Source organism: Homarus americanus, unplaced genomic scaffold (genome assembly GCF_018991925.1).
Source record: "Homarus americanus isolate GMGI-L3 unplaced genomic scaffold, GMGI_Hamer_2.0 scaffold57980, whole genome shotgun sequence".
Lineage (NCBI taxonomy): Eukaryota > Metazoa > Arthropoda > Malacostraca > Decapoda > Nephropidae > Homarus > Homarus americanus.
Window position 1 is genome coordinate 23,208,621 of NW_024716703.1, and position 23,130 is coordinate 23,231,750.

The 23,130-nt window shown below is 45.9% G+C and overlaps 1 protein-coding gene across 1 annotated transcript in view; it reads left to right on the forward strand.

Annotated features, from left to right (window-relative positions):
- Positions 1-500: 500 nt before the first annotated feature.
- LOC121858337 (max-interacting protein 1-like) overlaps positions 501-23,130 on the forward strand; it is a 57,035-nt gene continuing 34,405 nt past the window's right edge. The window contains exon 1 of the mRNA XM_042354733.1: positions 501-623. Coding sequence (XP_042210667.1) covers positions 549-623 — 75 coding nt within the window. The 5' untranslated portion in view covers positions 501-548. The remainder of the gene's footprint in view (positions 624-23,130) is intronic.

Genomic DNA, 23,130 nt, shown 5'->3' on the forward strand with positions numbered 1-23,130 from the left:
GAATGTGAACCTAGGGTGAGGGAGAGAGGGTGAATGTGAACCTAGGGTGAGAGAGGGTGAATGTGAACCCAAGGTGAGGGAGAGAGGGTGAATGTGAACCTAGGGTAAGGGAGGGATGAGTCGTGCTGTGGCGGTGGTTTTCAACGATCTGAAACGTGACTCGGGCATCTTCTTGACCGGACACCCACCTGACTTGACAGTGGCTTATACACGACTTGTACGTGACATGACCGTGGCTTATACCTGACTTGAACGTGTCATGACCGTGGCTTGTACCTAATTTGTACCTGACTTAGGTGTGTTTTCTGCTTGTTTAAGAGCGTGGCTTTTCGTGATAGTGGTGTGTTGCTGCTTGTGACAGACATGTGATCGATATAGGCAGGAGTGTGATACAATGTACTAGCAGCAACAGGCAAGTGTGTGTGTGTGTGTGTGTGTGTGTGTGTGTGTGTGTGTGTGTGTGTGTGTGTGTGTATTACCTCCTGACGTGTGTGTTTGTCTCATGCAGGCGGGCGCACCTACGGACGTGCTTGGAAACGCTGAAGGAGATGGTACCGCTGGGGCCTGACGGTTCAAGACACACCACGCTGGGTCTCCTCACCCGCGCCAAGCACTTCATTAAGGTCAGTAGTTACTTACTTGGTCACTCCCTCGCCAGTGTCACTGTACTTACCACCATCCTCACGACACCTTTCACACGGGCATCAAGAGCACTCATCCGTTAGTGTATCGATGTGTACGTACCTTTGATTAGTACATTTGTTATACCTTAATCCTATACACCCGTCAGTTACTTACCGTAGTCTTATAGCCGTACACGAGCATCAGGTGAGCGTACTAGAGGGGCTGAGTGTCTCACCTCCACCCGGGTCATTTTATAACAGGAGGAGGAGCAGATGATGGTGGAGGAAGAGGAGGCACTTGACCCGTGACCTCTCATCTCTACTCCCACTCCTCCCACCTGCCTCTTTCCCCCATTCTGTTCTTCCTCTCGCCAATCCCTCTCACCTCTCCCGCCTCTCCACTCCAGAACATTCCTCTGCTGCCTCCCCACCTTCCCCTCAGTAGCTTTGTTCACTGGGATATTTTTTTTTCTTCTTCTTCTCTCTCTCCTTTATCACTTATTGAAACCCAATCATTCCTTGTTATGTCTCGCTCCTCTTTGTTTACTCTGCGTTGTCTTGGGGGAAATGGTAAATATTGAGCCTCACAGGAAGGTGGCACAGGTCATGGTGTGGGAGGGAGGGTAGAACAGGGTCATGGTGTGGGTGGGAGGGAGGGTAGAACAGGGTCATGGTGTTGGAGGGAGGAAGAGTAGAACAGGGTCATAGTGTGGGAGGGAGGGAGGGAGGGAGGGTAGAACAGGGTCATAGTGTGGGACGGAGGGAGGAAAGGAAGGGTAGAACAGGTCATGGTGTGGAAAGGAGGGTATAGAACAGGGTCATGGTGAAGGAGGGAGGGTAGAACAGGGTCATGGTGAGGGAGGGTGGGCCGAGAAAGGAAGATTAGGGTCATGGTGTGAAAGGGAGTAAAAAGGGTAGAATAGGGTCATGGGAAGGGAAGGGAAGGGAAGGAGAGGGTAGACTGCTGCCTCATGTGAGCAACGCATCACTAACTTAAATCTTCAACTGGTATCCACTGAGCCATGTCTTGTTATAAACTTTTGTTCCCAGAAAGTTATTGCGAGGAAACCATGCGATGCTTTTATTTACCGGTCCTTTCCTATTTTTTTTTCTATTGAGAGTAGAAGTGTATGATTGATTCGCCTTTTATTTTTATTGTTATTTACTGATGAATTAATGGATATTTACTGATGAATTAATGGATGAACGGAGGTGGCATTGGTCGATAGGTGTGAGAATCTGAGTTATTTTTTTTCCTTTCGTTATTTTGTTGTTATTTTTGTCCATATTTGGTAAGCATATTTTAGGGTGTTGTCTTGGTGCATATTTCAGGTGTTGTTGGTAAGCATATTTCAAGTGTTTGTTTCGGTAAGCATATTTCAGGGTGTTGTCTCATCCCATTCCGTTTGATTACTCTCAATAGTGTTGTAGAGTGAAAAATGCCCCCATTCCTCGGGTCGACCTTAAAGGGGCGGCGCTGGTGGAGTAAATGGATGTTATTATGGTGGGTGGTGGTGGTGAGGGTGGTTGATGGTACAGGTAGTTGTTTGTAGGCCTACCACCACCATCTCTCTCTCTCTCTCTCTCTCTCTCTCTCTCTCTTTTTGGTTGACAGCTCTGAAGGTGTTATGTTGCAGGTGTTAGGAGTTGAGGTGGACAGGTGATGTGTTACAGGTGTTAGGAGTTTGGTAGACAGGTGACGTGTTACAGGTGTTAGGAGTTGAGGTAAACAGGTGATGTGTTACAGGTGTTAGGAGTTGAGGTAGACAGGTGACGTGTTACGGGTGTTAGGAGTTGAGGTAGACAGGTGATGTGTTACGGGTGTTAGGAGTTGAGGTAAACAGGTGATGTGTTACAGGTGTTAGGAGTTGAGGTAGACAGGTGATGTGTTACAGGTGTTAGGAGTTGAGGTAAGCAGGTGATGTGTTACAGGTGTTAGGAGTTGAGGTAGACAGGTGATGTGTTACAGGTGTTAGGAGTTGAGGTAGACAGGTGATGTGTTACAGGTGTTAGGAGTTGAGGTTGACAGGTGCGTTGTCGTTCACACTCCACAAGCTTCTTCCTCTTACCTGTCTCGCAACCACGCCTTTCCTTAACCACGCCTTCCTCAACCACGCCTTCCCACGACCACATCTCCCTTCAACTACACCTTCCAGGGACCACGCCTCGGATCACATCTCCCAGCCATGATTCCTGGCCCACAATTTATCAGAAACTATAATAATGTGTACTCTCTCTCTCTCTCTCTCTCTCTCTCTCTCTCTCTCTCTCTCTCTCTCTCTCTCTCTCTCTCTCTCTCTCTCTCTCTCTCTCTCTCTAGCTGTCTGTCTGTGCGTGCGTGTGTCTCGTCTCTATATACATACCCCACAAACTGCTTTATATACCCCGCCCTCACCCTGCCACCCACCACTACCGCCCTCACCCTGCCACCCACCACTACCGCCCTCACCCTTCCACCCACCACAACCTTCACCCTTCCTACACACCAAAAAACGTAAGTTAATTTTTCCCCTTCCTCTCACCCAACCACCTCCCCCTTCCTCTCACTCACTCCCCTCCACTTCCATTCACCACCCCTCACTCTCACCTTCCTCTTTCCTCTCACCCACCCACCTCCCCTTCCTCTCCTCACCCCCCTCCCTTCCTCTCACCCCCTCCCCCTCCAGCACCCTAAGGCATATAGATACGGTATAGTCATAACATATTTTCAACGTTATTATTGCCGTTTCAAGTACTGTTCCCGACAGAGGAAAACAAAAATACCAAGATATTTTTCTATTTTTTCAGTCTGCAGGGCTAAGCTTTAATGAGGTTTTTAGGCTTAAATAATGATTTTATAATTACTTAAGGTATTAGGATAGATAAGGTTTTTTTTTTAGGATCGGATAAGTTTATTTTTATTTTAATTGAATAGATAATTGTACGGTTTAAGGCCGGGGTGTCAAACTCATGGCCCGCGGGCCAAATGTGGCCTTTGGGATGGTCAGGTGTGGCCCGCGGGATGACGGTAAAATTTATCATCCCGTGAAATTATGAAAGAAATAGATATAATCATGTTTATTAAGTAGAATGAATATGACATACTTAAGATCAGACAAACCCAAATGAGGTAAGCCAGGTAAGGCAATATGTGAAGCTGTAAACTTCAATCCTGCAAATATGTGATATAGCACTTGTGTTGGCCCTGAAGAGGGTCACTAAAATAAGAATTGGCCCTCGAAAGGTTTGGAGTTTGACACCACTGGTTTAAGGGTTTTAGGGGCTTATAATTGTGTTAGGAAGGATTTATAGGTAGAATTTTTTTTTCAAGGGTTGGGTAAGAGTTGTTTTTTTGTACTGAAGTTTAAACCTCTCTCTCTCTCTCTCTCTCTCTCTCTCTCTCTCTCTCTCTCTCTCTCTCTCTCCTTCGTCCCATCCACCGTAGCTAAGGAGTTATTTAGTTGTTTATACACACTCTTTTACCTCACCCCTAATAAACATGTCTGCTGCCAAGTGACGCCTCCTGTGGTTAAGAGGGAAGACTACCCCCCCTCCTCCTTCCTCCTTGCCTCTCCTATCTCCTCCTTCTCCTCCTTGCCTTTCCTCCTCTTCTCCTCCTCCTCCTCCTTCTCCTCCTTGCATTTCCTCCTGTTCTTCTCCTACCTCCTATCTCCTCTTTCTCTTTTCGCCTCTTCTCCTCTACCTCCTCCTTTTCGTCTTAATTATCCTCTGCCTCTTCCTCCACATTCTTCTCCCCTTTATTTCTATTCGTAATTCTCCTCGTCCTCTTTCTAGTACTCCCAATTTTTCTGTTCCTCCTTCCCCTCCTTCTCATTCTCCTCCTGCTCCTCTTTCCTCCTTTTCTCATCCTCCTCCTCTGCTGCCAACGACACCATCACCAAGACTGACGATTGAAGGAACGAGGAGAGAAATGACAGGAAGACCAGCGGGAGGAGCGATGGCGGGAGCGGGAGGAACGCAAACCACAAGCGGGCGGCGGCTATCGAGAACTGTCCAGGAATCGAACGTGGGGCCTCATATTTCTGGCAGAGCGGTGCGAGTTGCCACTCTCTCTCTCTCTCTCTCTCTCTCTCTCTCTCTCTCTCTCTCTCTCTCTCTCTCGTGCTACCTCAGCTCCTTTATCCAGTTTCGTTCCTCTATTTCGTCCTCTTGCGGTTACCTCCTCCTCCTCCTCCTCCTTACCTCCCGCACCTCCCCTCTTCTTCTTTGCAGTGATGCGTCTCCCTACTTTCTCTAATATCTTAGTACCCGAGCCTGGCCATATCTCTCTCTCTCTCTCTCTCTCTCTCTCTCTCTCTCTCTCTCTCTCTCTCTCTCTCTCTCTCTCTCTCTCTCTCTCTCTCTCTCTCTCTCTCTCTCTCTTTATGTCATGATTTTTATGTTATACCTGTTCAGATTACGTCATTAGTTTTAATTTTTCTTTGATGATTTTTGCAATGTTTTTACCGGCTTTTGTTTTTTATCACACACACACACGCACTCACACACACACACACACACACACACACACACACACACACACACACACACACACACACACACACACACACACACACGAGTCGTCCTGGTATAATTTTCAGCCGTCCTCCCCCCCCTTCGCTGTACTGGGTCTCCTACCTGTCTTTAGTTCGTACTCGTCTTCATTTCCTTCATCACCTTCATCAATCTTCGTCATCATCATCATCATTTCCCTTCACTTTCACATCTTTTACACTTCATCCTTCCCTCTCTTATTCTTCTTCATTTCCTATCACTCGCACATCTCTTTTACATCATATACATCTTCATTTCCCTTCACTTTCATCTCCTACACCATATTCATCTTGTTTGTTATTTTTTTTTTTTTTTGTTTGAGGTGGGGGAGGGGGGATGGCCTCCTTCACTCGACTTCCTCCCTTCCTTAAAATATTGTCGTCGTTAGCGTCTCTTGACTAGGGGGAGGAGGGGGTGTGTGGTGTGGGGGTGGCTTGGGGTGGCTTGGCTTGTGTGGGTTAAGAGTCCTTCGGGCCGCCCTCACTCTTGGTTAGATGGGAGTGTGGGCGGTGGGTTGGGTGACGGGGAGGGGGGGTTCTCCGTCATGCGTTGGTCGCCATGACAGTGCTGAGTTTGCGGGTCTATTCTCATCACTCACTTCCCAGTGCTCTAGTCTACCGCTGTGGGAATAGTGGAATGTGAGGAGTTTAATCTGACGGTGTTGTTGCTTCCTCTTCCTCATTTTCTTCCTCCTCTTTATCATTTATCACCAGTTCCTCTTCTTTATTTTCCTTTTCATCTTCCTTTTTCTCTTCCTCTTCTTTATCATTTATCCCCTCTTCCTCTTCTTTATCATCTATCTCTTCCTCCTCTTTCTTCGCCTTCTCCTCTTGTTTCTCTTCCTCCTCCTCCATGCCCCTTAGAACGTACCACACGCCATTGCGCTGTGTTCTTCCGGTCCTTCCCAGGCGGCAGTAGTGTATGTTCTTGTACTGTCGTTATAAGAGTAAGGTGTTGACGTGTCCTTAACTTATGTCAATCTTACTCGTCTCCAAATGTCCCTGTCTCTACACGTCGTTATCTCCTGTCTCTACACGTCGTTATCTCCCGTCTCTACACGTCGTTATCTCCTGTCTCTACACGTCGTTATCTCCTGTCTCTACACGTCGTTATCTCCTGTCTCCACACGTCGTTATCTCCTGTCTCCACACGTCGTTATCTCCTGTCTCCACACGTCGTTATCTCCTGTCTCTACACGTCGTTATCTCCTGTCCTCAACACCAGCAGGAGACGCCCCGGAATAGTCGATAGAGTTAGTGTGCCTTTGGGGTAGATGGGTGAGAGTGAGGTTCAATTGGGGTGTGTGGGAATGAGGTTGGGGTGTGGGAATGAGATTGGGGTGTGGGAATGAGGTTGGGGTGTGTGGGAATGAGGTTGGGGTGTGGGAATGAGGTTGGGGTGTGTGGGAATGAGGTTGGGGTGTGGGAATGAGGTTGGGGTGTGGGAATGAGGTTGGGGTGTGGGAATGAGGTTGGGGTGTGGGAATGAGGTTGGGTTAAGGGGAGTGTGGCTGAGGGAGAAGTGACCATCTGGAGAGTTCTTCAGTTTTAATCCAGCACTTCGAGTCGACTGACCAGATCACCACCCAGCAGACCGCCTCGCTGTGCTCTCACTACCACCAGGGTCCGTAACGGGGCCTCAGTGATCCGCAACCTGGTTACTTTTTCCCTCTCTAGAATGCCTTTAGTTATGGTACAGTCAACGCATCTGTTTTATACTCAGAAGATTATCAGGTGCTTTTTATGGGAATGTCGTCTCCCAGAAGGCTCAGTTATGTTACACTTTATCAGTATTGTCCAACAGTTTCTATTTTAAAGTCTCAGTGAAAATTTTGGCTGCCGTTTTGTTCCCCAGGTAAAGTGAGCCATTTAGATGCGTCCTCACACCTCCAGTTACGGGATCAAAGGTGACCGGGAATTAGTCACCAGCTGTGTCAGGCGACCTGGGCGCTGCAAGATTTTTATTTTTAGTTTTTATTTCAGTGAGCTTGTCAGGCAGTCAGGGCTGGCTAACACGTTTTAAAAGATATGCCTACGAGGAACTACGATACTGCCTCAAGTTGGACCTTGGGTGTGACGTCAAAGAAAGTCATCGTGTAAGGCTCACAAGAGTTAGTAGTTATAATGTAGCAGTGTAGACTTGATCACAGTTACAGTATGTCCAGATTGCTCCTTAACATATTTTTGCGATGTACAGTAGCTAAAACAACTATCTGTGCATGCTTTGTGGGAAACAATATGAGACCATGGACGATAAATTTTGGTATATGAGGACTGTCACTAGTCACACGTACAGTTTCGGAACATATCGACCCCCACCTGCACAGATAGTTGTTTTAGCTACTTTACATTTATATGAAAATTTTAATATTGTCAATAATTACTTAAAAATACAGTATATTGCTCGGCTTCTGCTCTTTATAAATGGTGAGGGAACGGGACGACCACAATGCTCATATGGCGAATGTCTGAGATCTGTTTCTGATACTCTTAAGACTTATATAGAAGTGATGACTAAATTACTACAGTAGATGAACGTTAACTAATTGCTCGTTCATGAGTGAGGGAATTTTATTCACATTATCTTTTAAGAATAGAACAAGAAATATTTTTGTTTCAACATTCTTAAAATGCAACTTGCAATCTCCTGCCTCTCCCTCGCGTGACGTCATGAATCACCTGGGAAATAGTGAACGCTATTTTTTGACAACTTATATATTGATATTAAACTTAAAGACTATAATAGCTTGTTTCTTGAATTCTTCTTAGCATGAAACTGTCTCATTAATGTCAGCCCTGAAGCCCCGTTCCCCCAGAGGTATTGTTTATCGCGGCGCAGGAGGACCCAACCAGCCTCGGAGATACAGCAGGATTTAATGAAAGAAATGAAAGAAAAAAAACTCGCATTTCTTTCGTCATGGTTGGAATGTATTGCGTATGCGAGCGTCGGTTGAATTAAAGAACTTGTATTTTTATATAAGAACATCGAGTTAGTAGATGTTTTATTGGCGTTGGTTGATTGAATATAAAAAGTTGAATGACAAATTTTGCTGATTGTGAAAACTGAAGCCGACAAGAGCGTGTGGCTTATACAAGTGTGTGTGTGTGTGTGTGCGTGTGCGTGCGTTTGTAGGAGAAGAAAGATGAGGGAGGAGGAAGTTACGAACGCGGATACCGGGATGATGGGGGGAGGGGGGTGATGGGGAGAGAGGAAGAGGAGGATGTGGGGAGATAGGAGATGGATAGCGGTGGTTCCATTACTCGGGCCCATTACAGCTCGCGGCCAACTACGCCCACGGGGGGTTTTAGGTCGACACTCGTGGGCCACCTGACTGGGATTTTGACCTCTGGTGCCGGGTGCCTCGTAGGGCCGTGGTGTCGTGGACGGTGATAAACTCGTGCTGGTTCCCTGTGATTCATCTGGAGGCGAGAGAGAGAGAGAGAGAGAGAGAGAGAGAGAGAGAGAGAGAGAGACGTATACTCGAAAGAGATCGTCCACTGTGGCCTTTTATCGTGCGTTGTGGCCTTGATATCGTAAATCATCCGTGGCCACAAATAAAAGTCATCCATTGATCAGAAATAAATCACCAGTAGCCAGATGTAAATCACTCGTAGCCAGATATAAGTCTACCCCAGGCCACATATAAATCACCTGAAGCTAGAAATAAATCATCCGTGGCCAGATACAAATCATCCATAACCCGATATAAATTATCCGTGGCCTGATATCACTAATCATCCTTGAACTGCTCTTGAGTCATCCGTTAGCCTGATATCGCGTCTCCTTGGCCCGATAACACAAAACCACCCTCTTCATATTTTTTTTTTCTTTTCATTCGTTGGTATGTGACCTGATATAGCAACAGTTCACCCTTAGTGTTAGTTATCACATATGTTATTCCATGTGACCTGAGTCTTAAACACCACTCTTGTTTCTGTCTCCAAGTGAGTGCGTCGGAAGTAAGTGAAATATGGTGGGGCGACAACGTAGACTTCCGTGTGTGTGTGGGGGGGTTGGTGGTGAGTGGTCGGTACTGTAGTTTCACGGGGGGGTTGGATAGTGAGGCGGCAGTACTGTAGTATCACGGGGGGGGGTGATGATGATAGTGGAAGTCTTAACGATAGGAACGACGATGACTACCAAATAACCTCAGTGATACTCTAGTGATGATAATGTATGATAAACTGTTTAATGATAATATTGATAATGGTAATACATTAATAATTCAATTTACCTTCTGTGACCTCCCAGTAAATCACTCGACGCCACCATGCTCTCCTCTCCTCCACACACACAATCTCTCTCTCTCTCTCTCTCTCTCTCTCTCTCTCTCTCTCTCTCTCTCTCTTCAATGCTTCTTCTTCCTGGACGTTTTTCCCTCCGACTATTAGTGTTTCCTTCCACCTCCTTCTCTTCATTACCGTCTATCTCTCTGTTTAACGCTACCTCACATTTTGTTCTTACAGGTTATTATTAACTAGATATTAGATAGGGTGACCTTGTATACCGTCTTATGTCACCATGCGTCGGGGCGTGAGGTAGTTGTGACAGCATGCAGGAGGGAGCTTATACACAGGCGTGGCCCTCCCATGCTTGGGCGAGGCAGCGTGCAGGTGGTGGTAACGTGATCGTCGTCTAGGAAACGGATCCGGCATCCTGAATGACCGTCCTCGAACGTACCATAATGTTACCATGGTCACGGCATCCTCGTCCACCCACTGTTATTAGCGATACTGTATACCTCTCCCGTGTATTTATATCTCTCTCTCTCTCTCTCTCTCTCTCTCTCTCTCTCTCTCTTTGCCCTCCAACGTTGACCTGTGTTTCTATTTTTCATCCCCTCCTGTTATATGAATTATCAATTTTCCTCCACCGTCGATGCGGAATAAATCTGTCGCTTTTGTGGCGTAAAAAGCATTATGGAGGAAAGGTTTGAGTGATAGTCCGTATTAAAACTCACTGTGTTGGTATTACCGTGTCATGAGATTATAATACGTTTCTGTGTAATTGTCCTGGACGATCCCGATATATTGCAGGTATTGTATTTTTTTTTTATATATATTCCAGTAAAATCTTTTTTTTAAATATTCCATACATCGAGTTTAAAGTAGATGATGAGTGAGTCTGCTATTTGTATCCCCCTGGCAGTAGTGTTCGTTCGTCATTGTAAACAAGTGAGTCATTGTAATATTTTAATTTTCTTACCTAAAATATTGTCTTTATGCATAAGAACACAGGGCGTATAAAAGTATGCACAGAAGCCATCGGTAATCCGGACTTAGATAATCGAGAAATTTGGATAATCCCAACTCTGTGTTAACCGAACTCTTTTTCACACACACACACACACACACACACACACACACAAAATAAGGCCATTTGGACTTTCTACAAAAAAAAAACAGAACATGGTAACGCGTGTTAGGTCAGGACAGTATTGTCAGTAGAGGAGCTGGTTAATGGAGCACCGCCTGGAGCACCTGCCTGTAGCACCGCCTGTAGCACCGCCTAGAGTCAGCGTATTTACCTCGTCGCTCCACCAGAAATATCATAACAAATTGCACAGACAGGTAGCACCAGAAATAGCACGAAAATAGCATAAACTTAACACCAAAAATAGCATAATAATTAACACCAAAAATAGCACAAGAAATTACACAAAAAAAAGAATAGCATTGTTATTATTGTGTAACTCTGCCTTTCTAACTACCTTCACTTAGCTTCTGGCGCGAACTAAAATACAGAATCTTTGGGGGAAGTTATAGTACTTTAATTATGTCCGGTGTTAATGGAATTGTACAGTATGTATATAATTAAGATGGAGTCGTGATGTAATTTTGATTCTATTTTTAATGTTTGGTTTGGTTAGGTTAGGTTAGGTTAGGTTAGGTTAGGTTAGGTTAGGTTAGATAAGTTTAAGTTTGATAAGTTTAGGTTATAAAAGTTAAGGTTAGGGTAGATAAGGTTAGGTTAGGTTAAGTCAGGGTAGGTTAAGTTAGGTTAAGTCAGGGTAGGTTAAATCAGGGTAGGTTAAGTCATGTTAGGTTAAGTCAGGTTAGGTTAAGTCAGGGTAGGTAAGGTTAAGTCAGGGTAGGTAAGGTTAGATTAGGTCCATTGTTATTTTTGCAAGTATAGAGGAATTTGTCTCACTTGTTAACTGGCCCACACACCTCGCTCTTCCTTACCCAGCTGTTACGGTCACCTCTTGCCTCCTCAGACTCTGTTACTGTGATAACTGTACTGTGTGCTGTTGTATCCTGCAGTGATTCCCCTTGTTCATCTCTATTGAAAGTGCAAGTGTTGAGTAATGAGTGTGTTGTGTTGTGAGTGTTTAGTGTGATGAGTTTTGTATGTGAGTGTGGTGAGTTTTGAGTGTGGTGAGTGTTGAGTGTGGTGAGTGTGGTGAGTTTTGTGAGTGTTGAGTGGTGAGTTTTTGTGTGAGTGTGGTGAGTTTTGAGTGTGGGTGAGTGTTGAGTGTGGTGAGTGTTGGTGAGTGTGTGAGTGTGGTGAGTTTTGTGAGTGTGGTGAGTGTTTAGTGTGATGAGTTTTGTCTGTGAGTGTGGTGAGTTTTGAGTGTGGTGAGTGTTGAGTGTGGTGAGTGTTGAGTGTGGTGAGTATTAAGTGATGAGTGTGGTGAATATTAAGTGTTGAGTGTGGTGAGTATTAAGTGTTGAGTGTGGTGAGTTTTGAGTGTAACGGTGTTTAACTTCAAGGTATACTATATACTAGAATTATATTAGTAAAAGGAGATAAAAAAACACACAAAAACATTCACAATTAAACATTTCTAAATGAAAAGTCACAAACGATGTTATTTCATGTTGTAGAAATTTAAACATCTCCCTAATTAGTGTGGATTAGCGGTAATTTGTTATCCCGCATCCTTACAATAACATTTTTCTCCCCAAGTCCTGTAAATACGATTATCAGGTCACCAAGGCAATTAAGTTATTTTAGAGACGTCAAAATGTTTTACTGATAAACTTTGAACATATTTTACTAGTGTTGTATGTGCGTAATGTTACTATTTCTCTGAGGATGTTTTTAATAGGAGGTTTTAATGGTGTAGGGAAGGTACTGTGTAGGATGGGGAGGAGGGGGGAGTGCTAGGGAAAATCGTGGGGAATAATGGGGGGGTATTTGGGGGAAGTTTTGAGGAGTTGGGAATAATGGAGAGTGGTAGGGAAAATCTTTTCAGTTTTTCCCTATTCCTCTTTTCTCTCTTTTTCTCTCAGCCCTTCCCTCTTCTCTGTCCTTTCTTGTATACTTCCGTCTCCCCTTTCCTCCCCAGACGATCACTCCCCCCCCCCCACCTCTTACCCACCAACGTCCCCCTTCCCCCCAACCAACCTCTTAATCACAGCCCTCAAGATGAAGGTCTCCCATGGGGGGCGGGGAGGCAAGAAGTAATGTAGGTCCGCCCCTTCTTCCCTTCCTCCATGCATACCGGAATGGCCTTCCTCCTCCTCACTTACTTTCCCTCTTTCTCTTCCACCACCTCTTCCTCTTCCCTCACTTGTGCCTCATCCTCTTTTTCCTCCCTCTTTTATGCCTCGTCTTCGCCTTTTACCTTCTCTTCCTGTCGCCCCATCTCACTGTGTTCCCCTCTCTTTTCCCTCTTCTCCCTCACTAGTGACCTTTCAACTCCGCCCACCATTTACCTTTCCCCTCTTATCCATATTTAGTCCCCCCTCCCTCCCTTCCCACATCAGGTCCTATCCCTTACCTATTCATTTTAGCCCCCTAACCTAATCCACTTCCTCGCCTTATCCATGTCAGTCTTCTTCCTACCTACGCCAGTTCTTGCCTCCCTATCCACATTAATTCACCCTCCTCCCCCCCCACTCATGCCAGCTCCCTCCCCCCAACGTACCCCTGGCCAGTGAATCCTGATAGCCTTTTCAGAGACTTATCGCCTTACCCATTCCTATCTCATTTCCCTTTCCTCCCCTATCAACCGACTCTTTGTCCCATTCCTCATCTCTCTCCTCTTTCCCCCCGCTCCCCATCCCACCTTCTCTTTTCTCCCATCCCCATCTTACCTCCTTTTCCCCATTTTCATCTCTTTCTTCCCTTTTCTCTTCCCCTCCACCCCCTCCCCATCTACCTCCTCCCGGTTGTAAGTCCCCCATGGGTTGTTCCTCCTCATCTTTAGTGCTGGGAGCCGCGGATCTTTTACCCGGCAAGATAGCTAATAGTGTTTTTGTAAGGCGCTAAACGATCCATCCTGTTGTAGAAAATCGGTGAGTGGACCTTTCCTTGTGTGTGTGTGTGTGTGTGTGTGTGTGTGTGTGTGTGTGAGGGGTGGATATGATTGAGGAGGTGCACGTGTAGATGTGAGGTGAGGTAGACGTTTGTGATATGTAAAAGTAGGAAGATACGTCCATTATTGGTAGGTGTCTTACGTAAGGTGTGATGACCCTGGGTGCTTCCTTGACTCACCTGTGGCGGCTGGTGTGATGAGAAGACTGGTTTGTGTGTTGTTATTGTTTATGCTGTTGTTTCTCCACCTCATGACTGAGACCAGTGAGGAGGAAAAGGTGCTTAAGAATTAATTATTGGTTGCGTTAGGCCTCACTTGAAAGACCTCCCTCAGGCTGGTGAGCAATGGAGCGCCTCAACATTACACTCTAGTCTAGTGGATAAAATTTGGTTGAGAGTACAACTTTGCAACTTTACTTTGGCTACAACACGATCAAGGTCAACTGGTGGTCTGGGTAAACTATTTGACCTTCACCTAAATACCTCCCCCCCCCCTCAACCACCCACCCACGACCCCCACCGCAATAAAAGCTTAAATTACATGAACCGTCTTCCCCGGGGAGCAAAAACGCTATTGTTTTAAAGAGTGACGATACACTGTAAAAATCTTTCGTCTTGACCTTGGAATGACCCTATGACCCCCGGGGAGGTGTTAAAGTGAAGGCTATAATGGTTATAAAGTTAGCCTTGACCTTGGTCATAGAGAACCCGTTTAGAAAACTTTTTAGATGTCTTATGTTCTCATGCCTCCATCCTGAAAGCCGACACACCCAGAATTTCTTCCGGGTTTCCACCACGGTTACTCATTTCTCTTAACCACTACGGTATTAAGAACCGGGTGGTCAGACTTTTTGCTGCTCTTCACAGACCATTTCTCATATTTCTTTCCCTTCGTCGTGTAGTGCATAGAAACGCATGGCACCAATCCAGAATTGTTGTGGTTGATTGACAGTCGAATAAAGTATTACAGTCTTGCCTTATTTCCTCTTCCCAGCCATCTCGACTATGGTGTTCAGTCTGTCGCTGACGGTGATATCGAATACCTGCATAAAGTTTCCTCTATTTTGCTGATCTTCTCTGTCACTGGAATGGAAAGTGAATAAGTTGATAGAGAGTTTTCTGTGTGATTGCATCTCTACATCATTACTGTACCACACACCAACTTAAGAATAATGGTGTTGCCGCAGGATCCCTCACCCGTTTGTGTTGTGTCAGAACATATAGGTGAGTAGAGGACGTGGTGATGAGAGTAAGGCCACTGCTTGTTAACCTTCAATTTGGTTTTGTCGCCTAGGTAACGGGGATGAGACGCTACGACAAATTAAAAAAAAATCCCCAACCTTTTCCCTGCCCTCTTCAGGACGTAGCCAGCTCTCGTTTATTTTTCCCGGCGTGTTGATCGTCCTGCCTAATTGTGTTGGTGGGCGAGACGAGTCGATCAGGGAGTGACTAATGATCATTAACGCCGCTGCTCGCCTCCAGCTGAAGACGAGGACGGTGGCGGGGTGGCAACGACGGCTGGGGACGACAAGTTCTAACGACAAACCACAAGGACACCTGACGACGACCAGAAACAACACCTGGTGAGAATAATGATGACTAGTAACGTCGAAAGGTGGACACAAGCAGTGAGGATGGTTGATAAGAACCAGGGAGAGACGACGGCAGATAACAGTGACAAGCGATAACGAGAGATAATGACGACAGACATCAAGAAACGACGACACATAACACGAGACAACGACAGGTGATAGTGGAGGCCGACACTGATGCTTCACTGCTGCATTAGAGAGAATATCAGAGTGCCTTGGTGTAGACTGTGGACCCAGGATAGCGTGTAAAGGGTGTGTTAGGGTGGAAACAGAGGGATGGGGTAGAGATAAGGGTGTGTTAGAATGCAATAAGAGGAGAGGATGAGGGAGTGTTAGACAGAATGTAGTGAAGAGAGAAAGTGATGGTGTCTTAGGGTGTAAATGGAGAGTTGGGGGTAGACATAAGGGTGTGTCAGGGTGTAGCGAGGGGAGAGTGTGAGGGTGTGTTATTGTTGTTGACGCAAGATGGACTCGATGATGGATTTTCTTAGTGACGACTTCTTATGGGACCAAAAACTCCCGGCTGCTCGTGTACAGTATATATCACGCATCAACATATGGTATCGTGGCGCCTCACCTTCCTACCAGTGACAGAGTGAGGTGCTGGTGAGGTTTGATATGTTAATTAACCAATCAACTCCCTGCTTAATAAATTGGTACACAGTGTGAATACGTCCACCGAGGGTCACTAGTAGGGGCTGGGCACACAAGTCAAGCTCACAGACACCGTGTAATGGACGGGCGTCTTCACCTCAGAAGATTCCTTTCTTGTGGCTTTGGGGATCACGAGAGTACAGGAAGAAAAAGGACGTGTCTGCAGAACTTGTGATGTAAAGCTGACTGATGCCCCAATGACAACGTCAAACTCCGGACATCATCTGAAAACCCCGCACTGAAAAGTAAGTCAAACTGTCGGGCAAAAGACTTGACGCCCTGACTGGACTTAAATAACTGGTACACAAGTCTGGTGTGGGGTGAGGATGTGTAAGGGTGCGTGGTGAGGGGGCCCTGGTTACAACAAGGGGTGAGGAGAGATGAGAGGATGCGTGGTGAGGGGCGATGGTTACAGCAGGGGGTGAGAAGATGTGTGGTGAGGGGTGCTGGTTACAACAGGGGGTGAGGAGAGGTGAGAGGATGCGTGGTGAGGGGCGCTGGCTACAACAGGGGTTGAGAAGATGTGTGGTGAGGGGCGCTGGTTACAACAGGGGGTGAGGAGAGGTGAGAGGATGCGTGGTGAGGGGCGCTGGTTACAAGGAGGAGAGTAGAGTGAGGAGAGAGAAGGGTGCGTGGTGAGGGGCGCTGGTTACAAGGAGGGATGGAAAGTGAGGAGAGGTGAGAGGGGGGCAGACGAGCGAGTGATGTGATGTAGGGTTAGCGGGGAGGAGGAGGATGGAGTGGATGGATGGTGACCTAGGAACAATGATAGGAAAGGTTGGTAGTGCGAATAAGGGTAGAAAGGCCTAGTGTCTGGATGGGCAAGTGTCAGAGGGAACCCGGTTTTAAAAATTAAGGTTCACACGTTGGCTGGAGAAGTACATGTAACCCAGAGTTGTGTTAGATGAATGGAAGGTGGACGAGTAGTATAGAGTGTTTGGGAGGCGACAGGAGGAAGCTCGAGAGTAAGGTGGTGCCTCATTTAGTGTGAGCTAAGAGTGATGATTATGACCTTGAAGAGAAGCGTGTCTATCCGAGAGTGAGGAGGATGTTACCAGCGTGAAATATTTACCAGCTAAGCTAGTAAATATTTACCAGCGAGGGGGAAGGCTATGGCTAGAGGGGGAGGAAGAAACGGGGAGTAGCTGTATTAGACGAAGTAGTTAGAGAAAGACGAAGGTGAGTAAACACAGAAAAAGGAATAATTAAGAAGCGGGAGGTGAAGAGGAGGCGGACGGGAGACAGACCAGTAAAAAAATATAGATATGAATGAAAGGAAATAAAGAAAATATTGATATGAGAGATTTTAATTTCCGTGGGAGGAAGGACTCACTGAGAGGGGGTGGGGAGATAGTGAGGGAGCAGAGGGGACCCGGAGAGGGAAAGAGGTGAGGGTGGAGGCTGAACAAAGAGTGGAAGGGTGAGGTGATGGTGAAGGAAGAATGGATGGTGAGGTATTAGTGAAGGAAAGAATGGTGGGTGGGAGTGATGTGCAGAAGAATGGTGGGTGGGAGAGTGATGAGTGAGAGAAGAATGGATGGGTGAGAGTGATGGTGGTGAAGAGATGAATGGGTGTGGTGAAGTGCAGGAGAATGGGTGGGTGGAGTGATGTGCAGAAGAATGTGGGTGGGTGAGAGTGATAGTGAAGAAGAATGAGTGGGTGAGTGATAGTGAAGAAGATTGAATGGGTGAGAGTGATAGTGCAGAAGAATGAGTGGGTGAGAGTGATAGTGAAGAAGAATGAGTGGGTGAGAGTGATAGTGCAGAAGAATGAATGGGTGAGAGTGATAGTGAAGAAGAATGAATGAGTGAGTAATAATGGTGAAGGAAGGGGGTGACGAGAAAGGGGAGTGGAGGTTAAAGGTAATGACGGTAGACATAACGTAACTCATACATAGTCTTATACATATACAGTACACTTAAGACCGGATATACATTCTTGAAGAGGTTCACGGTTCCCATCAAATTAGTCATGGTCAACTACACAATGAGGTCGAATTGCTTTTGTTTTTTCACCATTGTTTTATTTGAATGACAGTGACCTCCCAGCAATCCCTCCCTCCCTCCCTCCCTCCCTCCCAGCACTCCCTCCGTCCCTCCTTCCCTCCTTCCCTATTCTTTTTTGTCTCAAGCTTGCAGATGCATTTACAATATTAACCTCTGCATCCTAAAACCAAGACAAATTTTCAAGATCTTTGGTGGTGGAGAAAGAGGAGATGAAGAAGAGGCCTGATGAAAGTGGGAACGGGGAAGGTGGATGATGAAAGAGGGGGTGAAGAAGGGGGTTGATGAAAGAGAGAAGAGAGGAAGGGGCTGATGAAAGGGGATGAGGAAGGAGGATGAAAGGGGCTGATGAAAGGGGATGAGGAAGGGGCTGATGAAAGAGGGTGAGAAGGGGGCTGATGAAAGAGGGGATGAGGAAGGAGGGATGAAGAAAGGGGCTGATGAAAGAGAGGATGAAGAAGGGGGGCTGATGAAAGAGGGGACTTGGGGAGCGGTGGAGAAAAGAGATTACAAGGATGAGGATGAAGAGGGAGGTAAGAATAGCGATGAAGAAATGGTATGAGGAAGAAGACTAAAAAGGTGGAAGGGAGTGAGCGAAGGAGATGTGGAAGCAACAAGAGGATGGAAAAATAAAGGGGTGGAGGTGATGGTTGCTTAAAGAATAGAGTGAGGGAGGAAACAGAGAGAGAGGGAGATAATAAAGACACGTTCGATAAAATCTGGAGAGAGAGAGAGAGAAATTGAAGGAAGTAGTGTGGAAAGAGTCTTTGAAGGAGATAGTGAAGAAGGAGACTGAAGGAGGTAGAAAGGAAGGAGTAAAATAAAAATGGGTGGATATGTTTGAGAGGAGGGGGGGCACGAGAAAAGGGAAAGGGAGGAGAAAGGGTGATGGCGGCGGCTTGTTGTATAGACGTGAAGGGAGACGTTCAGAATGCAGGAGAAGATGGAAGTTGGAAGAAAGAGTGGATCTTTAAAGAGGAATTAAGGGGTCCGAGAGGCTTGGGGTTCGAGCGAATCCGAGTAAGGGTGGGTTCGAATCCAGATAGGTTCGGGGCTGAATCGGATGTGGAATAAAGACCAGCGAGAAAGCAGTACGTATACGGAGAGAATAAAATAATGAATACAGAAGAATTTTACAGAGTGATAACCGGAAAGAAGAAGAGAGAGGTGAGGAATGACTGCAGAAGAATGATGCTGATAATAATGCAGAGAGAGAGAGAGAGAGAGAGAGAGAGAGGTGAATAGGAAAAAAAACATACCAGAAGGAAGGAGAGAGTGAGGTAAGAAGGATTCGATTGGTTGAAAAACTTGTTCATAATAAAAGGAAAAAGAGGGAGGAGAGGGAACTAGGTGAGAAAAGAGAGGAGTAGGAGAGGAAGGATGATGGAGAGAGAGAGAGAGAGATGAGATACCTCTGAGGGACGTAGGTTCAGGATTGACCGTAAAGTCTACATACAAGTTTATAGTGTTTTTTATGACTTTCGATAAAAAATCCAGGCCGTAAAAGGACCATAAGACAGGCGACGGCTTTAAAAAGAAAGATTTTGGACTCGTTCACCTTCACTACCTCGATATTTTATCAATTTGGGTGTATTTTGAAAGCTGGGCAGCGTTTCTTGATGTATTTAATTATTTGTCTATTAAAAAAAAAATAACGCAGTTGCTTTTATCCGTCTGTTGTTATAGTTATGCTACCGTTATGTGTGTGTGTGTGTGTGTGTGTGTGTGTGTGCCATCCATTCGTTTCCGCTATAGCAGTTCATCATCACTCAGGCAAGGTATTTGTTGATTACCGGGTCACTGCGTCACATGAGGTCACTGCGTCACATGAGGTCAGTGCGTCACATGAGAAGGTCACTGCCTCTAATAACAGATTTTCCATTCCCAGGTGTTGTCTTAGGCTTTGGTTGGTGTGTGTGTCAACAAACTTGGTGTAGTGGTGTATCATCTTGAATGAAAGACATGGTATTAATTCTGGACATACGCCAACCAGAACTCCCTTCGGGTGTCACTCCCTGAACCAGTGCCATGACATAGTATTTCTCAGGCAGTCGTTCTAGGCGAGTCATTCTTCTTCTAATACATCGTTCTTATTTTATAATTGAAATATCTAACGTAAAGTGGATAAACAGGGTCATGCATTTGCATTTTCTTTATCTTACTAAAGAGATCAATACGTTATACTGTTCATTTACCCCGTGTTAGTGAATGTGACTAATGTATTTTTTTTTTTATTAATTGAAGTCGGCCATTTCTGTTCGACACAAGGCGAGCTTTTGCCCCGCCCAACACAACTCTTCATCCTGTTTAGTTTTCTAAGTAAGGAAAATTATCTTAAAGGTGCATATATTATATATATATATATATATATATATATATATATATATATATATATATATATATATATATATATATATATATATATATATATATATATATATATATATATATATATGTGTGTGTGTGTGTGTGTGTGTGTCTTCATTGTGACAATTATTGATATATGCAGTATAGTATTACTTGGTAATACTTCCTGTTTACGTGTTGCTGCTCGACGATGATGAAAACCAAACTCGTGTCAACAAGGTGTCAGACAATGGAGGGCAGGTGGGACGAGGGCAGCCTACCTGACTGTGGCACCCTCTGGCATTTCCCTGTCGCCCCAGTAACAGGAGGCTGCCGCTCCTTTACGCCTCGTCTCTTATGGTACACCAGGAAGCCTCATTACAGGTTGTTGTTACCATGGAGGGATAGGTTGTAAGTTGTTAAGCTCTGGTCAGTGTAATGTTGAAGCTTCTGTAGTGTTTCTCACGGGCGTACAACAGTGTGGGTTAATTAGGAACTCCAGGTAGGATAAGATCCCATTCAATGTCAACAGATAAAGTCCAACAACCAGGAGATGGTGATGAGAGTGATAGTACTCGTGCATCTCACACTTATAACCACACACACTCCCTCATAGACCCACACTTACAACCACACAACACTACAACACTCACACACAGACCCACACTTATAACCACACAACACTACAACACTCACACACAGACCCACACTTATAACCACACAACACTACAACACTCACACACAGACCCACACTTACAACCACACAACACTACAACACTCACACACAGACCCACACTTACAACCACACAACACTACAACACTCTCACACAGACCCACACTTACACTCCCTGGACGCAGAATAGTGTGTGTGCGCGCCCTGGGGTTTAACACACACACACCCAGTACTGCACCAGCTCACAGTACGCTAAGCAGACCGCCAGAGTCACACTTGACGCATCAACAGCAAACTTAATGAGACAAGGTATGACGTCGGAGGGGGAAGAGGCGGAGGTGGAGGAAGATCTACCAGTGAAGGATGGGAATGTGTGTGTGTGTGTCGGGTGGGGGTGGAGGAGGATGCCGGGTAAGTTATGGTAGTGTTGGTATTGGGGGGAAGGGGTGTTGACTAAGTGATGTTTCGTGGATGTGATGTTGGAAGGTTGTTTGGCTGAGTGTTAGTGGTGGTGGTGGTGGTGGTGGTGGTAATTGAGTGGTGGTGACGGCGGCGGCGGCGGTGGTTGAGAGTAAGTAGTAGTAGTAGTAGTAGTAGTGAGGTAGTGATAGTGGTGTTGGCTGAGTGTTAGTGATAACAGTGTTCCCTGAGTGGTGGTAGTACTGGTGGGTGAGGGTGGCCAGGGCTCGTCAGCAGCTCCTGGTGTGCGCGTGTCAGGGTGGAGTGTAGTGAGGTTGTGTACACATTTGGAATGCCTGTGTGATTTTCTGTATCGTTGTGTGCGTGCTTGTGTCGCCATTTGGATACGGCTATTTATATGAGTAGTTTATAAAAATGCAATTAATTGGTGCAGTATAATTCAAGCAACATTATTATTACCAACGAGATAAGAAGAGAGGCAGATGGTAAAGAATTCTGAGACTAAATGTAAATTCCACGATGAATTGTCTGCCATGTTGCCGCTTCTTGCCAAAATAAATCAGGAGATACGGCGCGTTTATCCGGCGTCTGCAGCATTTTGTGTGTCTGGGGCGTTCACCACAAGTGCCAAACAAGCGTGAAACGCGATGGCTTGTTATGGTGGCGGATCATTAGTCCCTCACGCCATTCCCGCCTCCCTGGCCCCCTGCGGTAAGGGCGAGTGTGGCGTCCTTACCCCCCAGGTAATTGTACCACGAGAATATTTTGGAATGAAGTTCAAATCGACGGAAAATGTCCCAGAGTGGCTTTACCGGAGGTTCCTCGGCCATCCTGCTGTTGGCTTAGCAGGGACGGGTCACGCCAAGATGTTGAGGCGGGGCAGGAGGAGCATAGGGGAAGGATCGGCAGAGAGGCAAAACAATGCCAGGAAGTTCAGGGGGTGAGGTGAAGTGAAGTGAGGTGAGGTGGGAGAGATAGGCGATGTAACGCAAATGGGAACAAGGCCCGGAGGTGTGTGGGGGAGAGAGATCAGGCGGAGCAGAGAATAGAAGGGACAGAGAGGAAGACAGATAGATAAACTGACGGAACAGGAAGGGATTGGGGACGGGGGCGTGAATAGAGTGGCAAGGAGAGGAGGACCAAGCGCAGGTGTTTTAGATGAGGGGAGGAGGGGCAACATACCTGAAGGCAGAGTATGATGGGTTGATACAGTGGGTTATTTCTCTGTTAGCTTACTGAAGTGTGTGGCACCACTCCTCCTGAAGGCCGTAGCACTACACATCACTACACTCACGTAAACTATTTTATTTTTTGCATAAAGCACATCACTTGGAAGAACTAACATTTCAGCTTATATGGTAAAACTGCAGCAGCCAGAACTTCCCACACTGAGGCATTTTCCCGGTCTGAATACTCACGCGTGTCTCTGTATATATGTTTGGAGCGTGTAAATATATCCCGCCCCTTCCACTGCTCCTCGGGCCATCACGCCTTCTGAACACGATAACAGGGAAACTTCGGCCCGATTACTTGTCATTTTCTTGAAAACTATTGATTTTTTTACCCCATCTGGCCAAATTCACTTGAATTGCCTCGTGATTTTATAGCAATTTGGGGATGATCTGACGCGAACTGCCCCAGTGTTCGTGAGTCTATGTACCCACTTTGTTTCTGGTGCTGACAATCCAACATAGATATTCAGTAGTCTAAGTTTTCCTCTTATTGTAATTTCTTCGACATATTGTTGACTTCTCTTTATATTGACCTTTGTTGTCATCAATAAACTCTAGTGACCTTTGTGGTGTCACTCCTCGCTCGTCTCCTGTGGAATGTTGGCAGCATTTTGCCAGCCTTTCCTGACATTACTGGTGGATGTTTTCCGCTGTCGGTGAATGTTTATTTTTTTAAGTGGAGCTTTACGGCAGCCGATGACCAGTTTTTGTGTTGCCCCTGGTTTCGTATTTATTTTATTGAGTCTACCCAAGCCGAAGGTGTGGACGTCGACTTGCTTTGCCTTCAGCAT